Genomic DNA, 12,551 nt, shown 5'->3' with positions numbered 1-12,551 from the left:
CCACAAATGTGACTAGGAAGTTTTAATATCCGCTATTTAAAGGGTCTGATACAGGCCTGACACATTGTGCAACAGCTCATGATAACTTTGTATCTACCCATCAGAGAGCTTATACCTGCTCAAATAATTTAACACGTTATTTGAACTTTGTAGCACATTCAATGACACAATTCTCTCTTTGAATTACAGATAACTTGATTATACAAGAGGAAAAGCAGAGGTTGAGTTTAAAAGAGAAAGAATGTGAAGGAAACAGACTATGACCACTTGTTTCTGGAACAAGTTGTCCTGACACTGTTGCAGGAACAGGGGTTTTAGGAACAAGGGTGTGAAAGTCATCGAAGAATCACACAAAATGTCCATAGCCAGCTCTTCCTAGCGGGAAATCCCAATTCTCCAAAATCAGTGCACTCGATGTATCAAGTGTCATATAATACAACAAACAAAGAGGGACAGGGAAGACATTAGTCAGTCAAAGGCCACAATGGATCTGGGAAACAGGTGGGACAGGAGCTGAGGAGTGACCACAGAACAGGAAAACATACCACCGTGGAGGGAGAGTTACATGAGTGCAGAATGCAGCTCCAGAATGGGGGATTTTACACACAGAACATGGGACTCGAGTCTGACTTGGCATATGGAAAGTAATTATAAACCTGTCTCCACAAAAAAACGATAGGCGGGAAAGGTTAAAGAAATCCAGGATGAACTATGTATCAGACTAAACATTGCATATCTTAGATTTTGTCCAAAATGGAGACAGGGAAAACAGCATTCAGTTTCTCCTGATCATCTTATTTTCCCTTGTAAATGAGAAAAAAAGAAGTATCTGGCTGTTCACCAGCTGCCCTCCACCCTCATGTCCAATGACTACATTTCCTGTTACACTGTAAACGCTATGGAAGCGTGAGCCTGGTGACATTTTTGGCAGACAAAAATCTTTCACATTTTTATTTACTCCCAGTTATTACTCATGAGTAGGTTTTTGTGCAATTACTGACTTGGAAGACAAGGAAGATATTTTAGGATTGTCCCAAAGTCTTGTGATGCCTGTGAGTGTGTTTCCCCGTCTGTTCAGTCCCCTTTGTGGGTGACCCCATACCGTGGCACCAAAGGGGCAATCGGACCTTCCTGGCTGCAGCTATTCTGAGACCTGGAGACACAGGGATTCCAGCTGCAGGTATCAGCCTGGAGGTCCAAAGCACCTTTGTGGCAGAGGTTGGTGCAGCACAGTCCAGAAGCACCTTTCTCTCTGCCAGCCAACTCTTAGTGCTCACTGAGCAGGGCTGGGAAAGCATCCTTAGAGGCTGGCCTGTATCACTGCCTTCCCCAAGGGAAAGCTGACTGTATGTCCAGCATAAGGCTGACATTCACATTCCATAATCTGAAACTTCACAACCAGAGAGTTTTCACCTTTCTGTAGAGCTTCAGTGAAATCCTTCACCAGAGTGGAAGTGGTGCAAAAATTAGCTGTGCCATAAAGAACGAAGAATTTAAAAATATTCTCAATATGCAGATTCTTTGCCAAAAGCACAGCAAAGAGCCCACCATGAATAAATTACTGAAATGTTTGCTCATTTCTAAATTTCCTGGAGTTTGCTTAATCTCAGCAGTCCCATTTAACAGCAGAAATGTAAAACCCTGTGACAGCTATTGAACCCCCGACCCCTGATAGGCAGTTACCAGCTTCGCTGGGACTGGTTTTGAAATCATTCAGCCCATTAGCCTGCATCTTGTTACAGTCAGTGCAACTGATGCAATACTATGAATCTCTTTTTCCCTGTACATTTTTAACCCTCTCATGCCAGCAATTATTTTACTCTTTCAAGAATATAAACCAGGGCTGCTCTGTTTCTCGGGGAGTATGCAGGGAACAAGGCTACATCTAGGTTTTGTTTATACTAGTAAATATTTAGGAGAGCAAGAAGATAGTTTTCATCTGAAACTTGTTTTCACATCGTTGAAACAGTGAGGCAGCAAGAAAGGGACTGCAACGCAGCCTGCCATTTCCTTTCCTCCCTGTATTTTGGACTGCTTTTGACCCAGCATGTGTATGCATGCACACTTCCTTGCTTGATCTACTCCTTTACACCGTGATTTCATTGTAAAATTCAATTCATCTGTTCAAAGCAATGACTGAAACACTGTCTATAAAATTATGGCATTTTTCCACTTAAGAAAAAAATTAACACTTCTTCATTTAAAAGTTGCTTTTAAACCTAGTGGGCCTGAAGCCAATTTTAGTCATAACTGAGGCGGATTCTTCTCTTCCTAGAATTCAATGTCTTAGTTTTCTAAAATATACTAGTTTAAAAAAAAACAGTAAAACCAGTAAATGCACAGTTTACACTTCTGTCTATACCGTTTTACCCTCTGACTTATCAGCGCAGTTTGCTTTTCAACTTACTATTACGCAACAAACCCAAAAGAGTCTTTACTTTTTCTACTTTAGGAACTTAACTCCAACACGGACTTCAACAATCCCAGAGCAGAACCACTTACTTTCAGTTTGAATCTGGCTGGGGCACTCGTAGAGCATCACCACAGCCAGTAACTGGCTGAGTCAGAGTTTATATCTAGGAGGTAATTGCAGACCCTTCAGAAACATGGCCGAATTTGAAAAAGAAAGCATCAGAGCCTTATTACAATGCAAATATGCATAAGGCTTCTTGCACTATATCTGCATTTACATGTCAACAGCCAAGTATGAAACAGATGAACAGAGACAGCTTTTGTCATATACATAGGTATAATGAGTATCCTGACTTCACTGAGTTCCCATTTTCCAGGACTGTCTCAAGAGACAGTAGTACATCTGGTCTTCTTAATGAAGTAGCTGATCTGAAAATCTGGGTTTAGTAAAACTAACCCTCCTCCAAAATAAAAAAATAACAATAAAAAAAAAAAACAAACTTGAGTCTAAGCAATTAATATGTCACCAAGAATTATTTTAAGGAATAACATGCAAACTGACCTGGCAGAGAGAGTATTTTCCTTCTCCTTTCAAAGGGAATTCTGTTCTTCTCGACAGCAAATTCAAACTAAATTACACTAACTGCAGTATTATCCACATTGTGACAACTCCATTAACTGATATGCAAATATATTATTTACCTGCTTAGTTTTACATGCTTTGTAAAGGGTATCAGCAAGTATAGTAGTGCAAAATAATTAGAAGATAAGAACTCTGTTGTCACTTTATCCACAAAAAGAAATTTCATCAGGTTTGTATTTTCCAATTTGAATTTTCTCAGGTCTGATCTCAGCATTAAAGTGCTTGATCCTTCAAATTAAGCAGAAATGACTAGTTAATTCAGGGCTTAAGGATAACAAAGGAAAGGTAAATTCTTTATATTAAAAAGCATCACTGTGTTTCGGGGGCTTGTTTTTTTGTTGTTGTTTTACTGCTTAAGTGCCTAGGGACTTACAGACTTGGAACTAAAATTTCGTAAGGCCACAGCATATATGTAACCTTTTAGTCTAACAATGTTAGAAGTATAATGAAAATGGAATTCATGAGAATGTCATAGGTTTTGCTGCTGTTCTTTCAAACAGCAAGCTCTGGAGGGCTGTTTGGGGGGGGGGGGGAGGGATTTTCTTTCGGTTTTTAAATGAGGCTGCTGAAGATGCACAGCTCCCGTGTCTTCAGCACCCGGACTGAAGCTACAATGTTCTACACAACTCTGCACAATGCTCCACTCTTCCTGCCTCTGTGCAAGGCTGCCGAGTGGAGTTCAGTTTTAATATTAGTAAGATGGGGCTTGCCAACATGTGCTTGCTGAATGAGGTAGGTCTCCATTACCTCATTCTACACGACCCTTTTACAGATTTTATCCAACAAAGCTTTTGAAGATATATTTATCTTTAACCATGTGAGAAATCTCACTTACATTAATGACTGCGCAACAATAAAAAGTAAAAATAAAGATGATTAGTAGTCCGCTGACGATTATAAACCCTCTTTACTTCCCTTCCCCCCCTTTTACTTACGAACTCATTACTCCAATGTTTATTTTTACTTTTGTAAATCTAAGACTGCAAAGCTAAGCCAGAGGTATAAAAGCAGCCACAATCTGAATAGGTGGATACAGTATCTTTACATATGTACATACGACATGATCCACAGTATGAACGCTACACCAGTCAGCACTAGTAGGAGTGTTACAGCTCTGCTAGCTACCCAGTAAATCTGTATCAGGACAGTAAGGAAGGATTATGCAGCTTTGCAGCATAAAGCTTTATAAGAAGCTTTGAGAAACCATCATCATCCTCAATCTGCTGCTCCTCTTTTCCCCTGACCCCTTCTCAAAAACTCTCTTGTCACTTCTCAGGTTTACCCATTTCATTTTCCATGCCACCAGGTGCAGAAATCTCAAGATGTTTGTGGGGTTTGAGCCCCTGCAGGCAGCTTCAGGTTAATTCTATCGGTCTAATTGGGATAATGTAACCTCCAGAATGCAGCATGAATGACCTGTGTGAAAGAGAAGGGGGGGGGACAAAGATGAGGATACAAGAATTCTTCCAAGGAACTGGGTCCAAGAGAAAGATTGGGATGGCTTTCTGGAGGTTTTTTTTGGGAGTTACCTTCTGGCTGACAGCCCAGACCAGAGGAAGAATGTTTCTGAACCTACAGCAAGAATTGCCCTTCGCTCAGAGTGAAAGGAGAGCTAACGGCTCCACCAATCCTCACATCTCACAGGTTTCTCTTATACTTGTTTATGGGTATCCTACCTTATGCTAGCAACTAAGTCTATGTCAGATGCTACTGGTCCTGACCTCCCTGGGGTGCCCCATAGCTCAGGTATCTGGAGAACAGAGCTGGTCCATGCAACTCCTGGCCTTCAGACTCTGTTTCTGCCAGCCCCAAGAGCTCTTTGGTGCCCCTTCTATCCCCATTTTCCTTGACAGAGCATCTACAGTCTAACCTCTTTCCTCTGGAAATCAGATCAGCATCCACTGTAGCAGCAAAGCCTTAAGCCAGCATATCGTAAAGAAACATTATAAACATTACCTTGACATTTTAGTGTACACAGTTAACATTTACATTTCACACCACCTCCTATCCAAAGTCCCTCTCTCCATGCCGTCTATCCATCCCTTCTCTTAACCCCTCCCCACCCAACACTAAGAGCCCCTTTTTCTCAGGCCAAAAAACCGGAAGATTTTTGGTGCTTCTGAGCCCAGTTACTGTGGAGACAGAAGTGGTCAAAAACTGGTTAAAAGTACAAAAAATAAAAGCATACAAAATCCCCCAACCTTCAGAACATCTAAAACCCACCTGGGTCTTTCCCAAATACCCAGAAATGCTTCAAGCTCACAATGAGATGCTTCAGGCAATATTTCAGTGGCTACTTTCAATATTTGCTAGGAGGCATCTTCTGATGCTCCAGTTATATCTTCCTAAGGGTTAATATACCAAAACAGGAAGGGGGAAAGAAAAGCACAAAAGCTGTATAACTTCTTTCCATGGTATGACAAACTATCTCTGCATCATATTCCAAAGTGTGAGATGTACAATTTCCATTCTTAAGCTCAGTAAAAATGGCATTAAAAAGTACTAACCCTGGGAACTGCTTGATTTTTAGTTTATCAGATCAACATCAGCAAAACTGTCTTTTTATGTGCTGCTTACTTTCAAAAAAACCCTACCATGCATATTTCAGTTCTCCCTCTCCACACCCCACACCCTTCTGCTGCTGTCCAGCTGGAACACATCAAGGGTCTAGAAGCCAAGTCAAATGTTGACCCCACCCTCCTCCATCCATTTTAAGGCACCTTCAAAGCCAGTACAGTGATCTAGTTCAGCTTAGCCAACAACGCCAGCAAATCTGTTATTTAAGACTTTAGTGCTGGGTTTTTATAACTGCCCATTAATACAAGCTTTGATGTATGGTCAAAAAATCCAGCTGTAATGAGTTTCATCAGACTGTAGTAACCTTTCCTCAGAAGGTCTTTATTACTCTACCTTCATAATCTTTGGTCCCAATACTGTTTTATAATATCATTCTTACTGAACCGCCTTAAAAAACACCACTTAGCAACACTTAACATATCTCCTTCCCCAAAATTAAAACAAAGAGCCATCAAAAGTTTTCTAGAAGACACTTTTGCACCCACACTTTTAAAGTTTGCTGTTAAGAGTATGCGGGCAATAGTTGTGTGGACCAAAAGGGAAATCAATTTTCCTGATAAAAACCTCGAGACAGGACACAAAAGGATTTTGTAAAAGGACAAACAACTTACTCTGTTGTTCCCCTTTGCACGATGCAGCAAGGAGGAAAGAGGGAAAAAAAAGAAATATTAGATACATTTATTTTACATGCATTCAGTCTAAGTTGTACAGTTCTGGAAACAGCTCAAACCAAATGAGGAACTGACTCAAAGAACATTCACTGAATTTTTAGTTAGACAGCTTCTGGGGAGGATAGGACATTTGCAAAGGATTTAAAGTATTCGGCAAAGTTGTAAATTCACGCTCTTTTTTCAAAATTTCCTCTCTACACAAACATTTTGATTCCACTTTTGCTTCCTTCATTGTAAATCAGGAGCAGCTCCTGGGAAGTCGGTGGACACTAACACAAGGGAGAAGAAAATGAGGCCTGAAATGATCCAGGGATGGGACAGAAGCCAGAGGGATTTTCGTGTGTTGATAATACTGAACTTCCAGTATGCAAAGCAACCCACTGAACATGTCTGCTTACCCTTGCATGACAGCCCCTCCCTACGACATGCTAATGAATGGAAAGTTTCACGATCCAATGGTTTTTAAAAAGCAAATATTCAACTTTTAGATTAGTCATAAAAATAAGGAGGAGATGGCACGAGGGGAGAGGGGAAAAGGAACGGACGGTGCTAGCAAGGTAAAGTGTGCAGAGCAAATTATGACAAACATCTGTGCTATTATTTTTTTTAATTGTGAGTTTTGCCATGAGCTGGCATGAACAGTGTATATTATACAGTGGGAAGTCAACCAAAATAAACACCAGCCTACAGTTGAGAAATACAGTCTGGAAAGGTTAGTCACAAAAGTTGTAGTCATTTTTTCAAAAAGGAGAGTTTTGGATGCATCAGTCTAGAAACCCAGCAGTAAAGTCAGCTGGTAAATGGATATCCCGTGTCAAAGTGAATTGGCCACATTGTGATTTATATCAAGCAAGCTGACTTGCATATGGGTTGGAAAAATAAAAACACTGTTTCATTGCTATCCGGGTGGCTGTCAAAGCCCACGTCCTGACAAAAGCAAATCTCCTGGGGGAAGGAGGTGACTTGGCAAACTGCAAAAGAATTCGGGGGCTCACAGAGCAACACTGAAGGGTGACTAAAGATAGTTAACAAGAGAGTGAATATATGAACGCGAATGTGCATCCCCATATGCAGAGCGCCAGGGAAGGCAGGCACAATGAAGTGAGGAAATGGAAGAATGGGGTGATATCTGGCTCTACTTAATAGATTAATGAGATTTATTTAAGCAAAAAGAGAAATTAAAAATCAACAACCTTGGACTTCACTTACAGGATTAAATTAGTAATAGGGACTTCGTATTAGCAGCAGTAAGTACTGAGCCCCATTACCACTGTAATCACACGATTTTAAGTAGCACTACTAAAAAAAAAAAAATCCAGAAAATTAACATTCTTAGTTGAGAGATTTGCCCCTGGTGAGAATTCAGAACAAATCTCTCTAATTCACTGACAAATTCCTACCTTTCCTGCCACTGCAGAAGGAACCAAGCTAGGGGCAACCGTGCTGGGTTTTACATCAGCGCCCTTGTACGCAAGCAGCAAAACTGTTAATGAAAGCACACAGCTTAGCTTTCAAATTCCAGTCTGCGCACACTACTCTGGCAGTTACAGAAAGCAGGCCAGCTTCACCACTGCAATACTCTAGGTTTACAGCACTATTAATCTATTTTTCATTTCTAAGCAGCAACTTTTCTACTTCTGGTGCCAAAGCCTTGGATACTCAAAGTTACCAGCTGTGAGTCGCACATGAAAAAGAGCGAGGTGGTCAGTCTGGGAAGGGGCTAGGGTACCTCTTTGCCTTTTTAACTCTGAGATTGCAAAGCTGTGGGGAAGCACTGAAGTAAATGCAAGATGCTGCCATTTCCTGGCAGTCTCCCTTACATAAAAACATGGTCTCCAAATCTTCAAAGAAGAATAAAAGACTGGGGGTGGGGGGCGGTGTCTCTAAAACTATTTTATATTGTCAGAGGAAGGTGTGAAACTGAGGAGTATGCACAGGATTTCAATGAACTGCTGCGGATTTTTATTTAAGTTCCACCGGAGCTTCTAAGGTACCCTGGGCCTTGGAGCTTTTGCTTTGCAGAATTCACAACTTTAACAGCAGACTTGTGGTCCACATTTGGACCTCTAGTCCTGCAGGAACAAAGTGCTTTGCAAGACTACAGTAGCATCAAGCATCTTTCCTGAACAGCTTGATAGACTAGTGGGTGAATTTCAAGCTACAGGGGTTTGGAACAATAATATTCACTCTGTTTGTAACGTAAAGATAATTCCAGCTCAAAGGAGAACTGAATTTTGACTCCCTTCTACTTTTGCCTTTCAAGGAAGTGTCTCATCTTGTATCTAAGATTCCTTTGACAGACCAACTTTAAACAAAAACAAGAATTCTTTATAAATATATTTTGAATACAAAACATTTTTAGGGGGAAAGGAGAGACAGGAAGACAGAAGAGAAGTTTTTGTAACGAACCAGTCTGAATTGTTTAAAGATAAAGTAACATATATGAATATGATAAACATGTCACAGAATACAAGATTAAACCAGAAGCAGTAACAGGCTTTTTTGACATCATTATTAAAACCTGAGCAAGAAAAAAAAACCCACCACAATATTTTGTTCCTTGTAATTAATTATGTAACCTCTTGTAATTAATCTTTGTAAAATGACATCTGATGGTCTTGGGCAAGAACTGATCTAGGGCCAGGCAACATACTGAAAAGTCACTGAAAAATTTTTTTTTAAAAAAAAGGTAAATTCTCAGATACCTGGTAGGTCTCCTGCTAAATCTTCATTTGAACTATTCTTAAAAAATCATCATCATTTTCATCATCACTGTTCATTCCTATAATAATTGGAGAATCCAGCAGTTCAAGGATTTATCTTTTGACAGTAGCCTTGAAACTTGGTATGAAGAGAGGAAGCTGAGGGTTGTTTGCATAAATAGCAGCTGGAGGAGATGCTGACAGAATTATACTGGAAGCCGTGCAGGTATCACAAGAGTAGGGGAAATATGAGGAAGAGAAAGATGAAGAGAGAGAAGACAGCACAAGACCCTGGACTCAAGGGACCTGACCTTCCCATGGAAAACAAGCAGGAAGAACAACAAATTCCATCAAAATCAAAGCATCATTTCTCAGAACAGATCTTCCACTGAAGGAATGTAGTGGACCAGCAGACTTACTGAATAAAGGTGAACCATGCGTTAGAGAAACTTTCAAAAGCTCAAATGACAGGTATTTTTGCTAGTCAGCCTTCTCTCTGGATATATCTCCTCAAAACCTTCACTTGATATTACATATCAAAATAACTAAGCCCAAAAAATATGAAATGGTAGTTGGTCATATTCCATTTCCTGACTTTCTATCTTTTCTGTTAAATTAATAGAGGCTTTTTTACTGTATCCTGTTCAATTTGCTCCACATGACTATTAGCTGAGTAAAACTGCCTTTGGAAAGGTTTAGCATGTGTTTCATACACAAAAACCATGCAGTGAATCAGGAAAATAAATATACGTGATTGTGTGGAATGCTTCTGTCAGTTCTGTAATACAGAGCTTGAGGGAATAAACTCTTCAAAGCACATCTTTACTGTAGAAGACATTAATAGAAATAACGAAGCTCAGGAAACCCCAAATTGCCCAGTGCTTTTACTACACAGATCCAATGAATAACATTTTGGAAGGTTTGGTTTGTGGTTTTGTTTTTTTTTTTTTAATATTGAGGTTTGACACACAAATTGATCTTAAAATATTTCATTATGAATATTTCAAAATTACCACAGAACAGTACAATGAAAAGGCTACCGGTTCTAGAGATATTTGCAGACATTGTGTTTTCCCAGACAATATAAATGTTTTTTTCTGACACAAACATAGCAGCTACTGGAAAACTATTGAGCTGTTTAACTTACTGAGGATTTATCAGGATAGACACCGGCTCGTAGCAGAGATGCCTTCCAGCTATCCACCTCCTCTTGGGAGTCACAGGCTAGCTCAAGGAAACGGTAATCCTTGTAAACATTCCTAGAACAAAGAGCACCACATTGTAAAACTAGCATTTTACTACTCTGTATCGTGCACACAGCATTTTAAATTAAAAATCCTTTGGGATCAGAAATTACTTGGTAATTGTTTTGGACAACAGAGTTTATGAGACAGGTGCTTGTTTTAATAATTACATGGAGTACTTAAAAATATCTCAGAATGCTACAGCACAGCTCTGGAAATAATAATCATCTGAAAGCACTGTGAAACTACTTAAAATCAATTTTCCAGCTTTTGCCAAAATGGAGCATTTTTAGGAAAAAAAGGCTGTTGTGATGCAGAGGACAAACACAGAAGATACACCAACAAAACTGCATGTCTTGCGTCCGACTGCTGCTGTAACCAATAAATATCAAAATAATTAATGATGCCACTTTTCCCCATGTTAAGTCCTTTCAGTGCATTATACACCCTTTTTAGCTTTTAGACATCATTGGCAAATGGGGAAAGAAAACGATGATTACCAAATATTTTAAACAAAAAAACCAAACCTCTGATGTCTGCTGTCATAGTAAGAAAACTGGGACATGTTTAAGTAACACCTCTTGCAGGTAATTCATATAATTAGATAAATATAGGGAATCACTTAATGGAAGAAAAGAGAAAGGAGGAAAAATAATATGTAGGAAGGTGGTACTTGTAAATTCTCCAATAAACAGAGCAGATTTTCCCCTTACGGTTTAGCCATTAGTTTCCGAATTCAAATTCTATACACAGACCAGATCGCTGTAAATTTGTCAGCCAACAGCCTTTTTAGGAAAGGCCACAAGCTTAGCCGACAAAGGTTAGGAAACCACATTTTGCTAGATCTTAACAGTTGCACAAGAATCAATCTTCTATCACAACCAGACTGTTTTCTTTCCTTAGCAAGCTATGGAGAAGGCGGAGTGGGGGTATGGGACAGGGTTGATGGAGATTACTTCACTTTCAAAGACAGCAATGACAAGGGGTCCTTTGGTTTCATTATGCAACTACAGAGGTCATTTCTGCCACATACTTTGAGGGGAAAAAAATTGCAGTACGCTATAGAATCAGGAAATAAAGCTATTATTATCACTGCCTAGACAAATTTCTTTAGCATCCGGGGCTGGTGGGATTTCACCATCACATCACTGGAGTACAACTGATTTGATGTAAATCCCACTCACAGAAGTGCCTCTCCCTTACCAACAATGTCACCAGGCAGCTCCTAGCCTTGCTTTTTAGGGGTAGTCTCAGGAAACAGATAAAAAACACATAGAAAAATTGTAATTTTAATTTAAAAGTAAGTATTCATGCCTGAGCATGAAGCAGCCATGGCACCTAATCATTAAATTATCAGCCATGAAACCATCGTATGGCAACCAGAGTATATCCACCTCTGAATAGAGGGAAATGAGGTATTTTTAGCAGGTGTATAGATTGCTTTCAAAACTGCAAAGAATAAAGGACCTATGCAGATTTCCTTACATCAGTGACATAATTCTCACCAATTTCAATGGCTACAGGCAGGCGTGCTCAGCACCACGCTTGCACTACTCCTTGCAAGTACCTGGATCAGAGATGCCACCGGAGCGTGCTTCAGTGCCGCTCAGGGCAGCACGCCTGCGCTTCCTTCCCAGAGAAACCGCAAAGGACCAAGGAGACATTAAAGGGTTAGGTCCTGTAGTTTAGTCAAAGCCACCAAAAGTATGAAGGATTGAAAGCTCTACAGATTTTTTTTAATGATTATAAATTTAAAATTAAAGCTTTTTCTTCCCTGACTCCAAATGTACTAGTCCTGCCATAAAGGCAAATAATAGCCTGGACGACCTCCTCAGATGCCGTCATCTTGAACTGATGACAAAACACTTGAATTTTTGCAATACTGTGGAACTCCAAGTCCACATTTACTGAACAAAACAAAGAACTTAATAAAAATAAAGAGAAGCAAAATGAAATCGCCAGAGAAAAAAAAGTTTTAATTTATTGCTAGGAGAAACTTTCTGAGGTAAGTTTTTTGGCTAAGTTAATTAAGCAGCTATAACTCTGAAGAAATAGGAAGCTGAAATGGTAAAAGGGTACTCTTAGAAAAGATGACTAAAAATAACAATAGAGCAAATAAAGGCTGTAAAACACAGCGATAGGGAAGTTCCAAAAATACTTATCTGCAAGAGCAAAACAACATGACACCAGCTTGTGAAAACATTTTTTCAGGACTGTCATGTTATATATTAAACTTTTTGGCATTTGGTGACTTGCTACTTCAAGCATAGCTGTAGGAGAAGGGATTTTAGCCAACCGCTTT

At 39.7% G+C, this 12,551-nt stretch overlaps 1 protein-coding gene across 1 annotated transcript in view; it reads right to left on the bottom strand.

The window, feature by feature from the left end:
- The window catches only part of DNM3 (dynamin 3), a 144,297-nt gene that overhangs the window by 26,592 nt on the left and 105,154 nt on the right, over nt 1-12,551 (bottom strand). Inside the window, exon 17 of the mRNA XM_035900753.1 lies at nt 10,153-10,264. Coding sequence (XP_035756646.1) covers nt 10,153-10,264 — 112 coding nt within the window. The remainder of the gene's footprint in view (nt 1-10,152; nt 10,265-12,551) is intronic.

Source organism: Egretta garzetta, unplaced genomic scaffold (assembly GCF_000687185.1).
Source record: "Egretta garzetta isolate BGI_Z169 unplaced genomic scaffold, ASM68718v1 scaffold598, whole genome shotgun sequence".
Classification (NCBI taxonomy): domain Eukaryota; kingdom Metazoa; phylum Chordata; class Aves; order Pelecaniformes; family Ardeidae; genus Egretta; species Egretta garzetta.
This window is presented reverse-complemented; position numbering and strand designations above follow the sequence as displayed.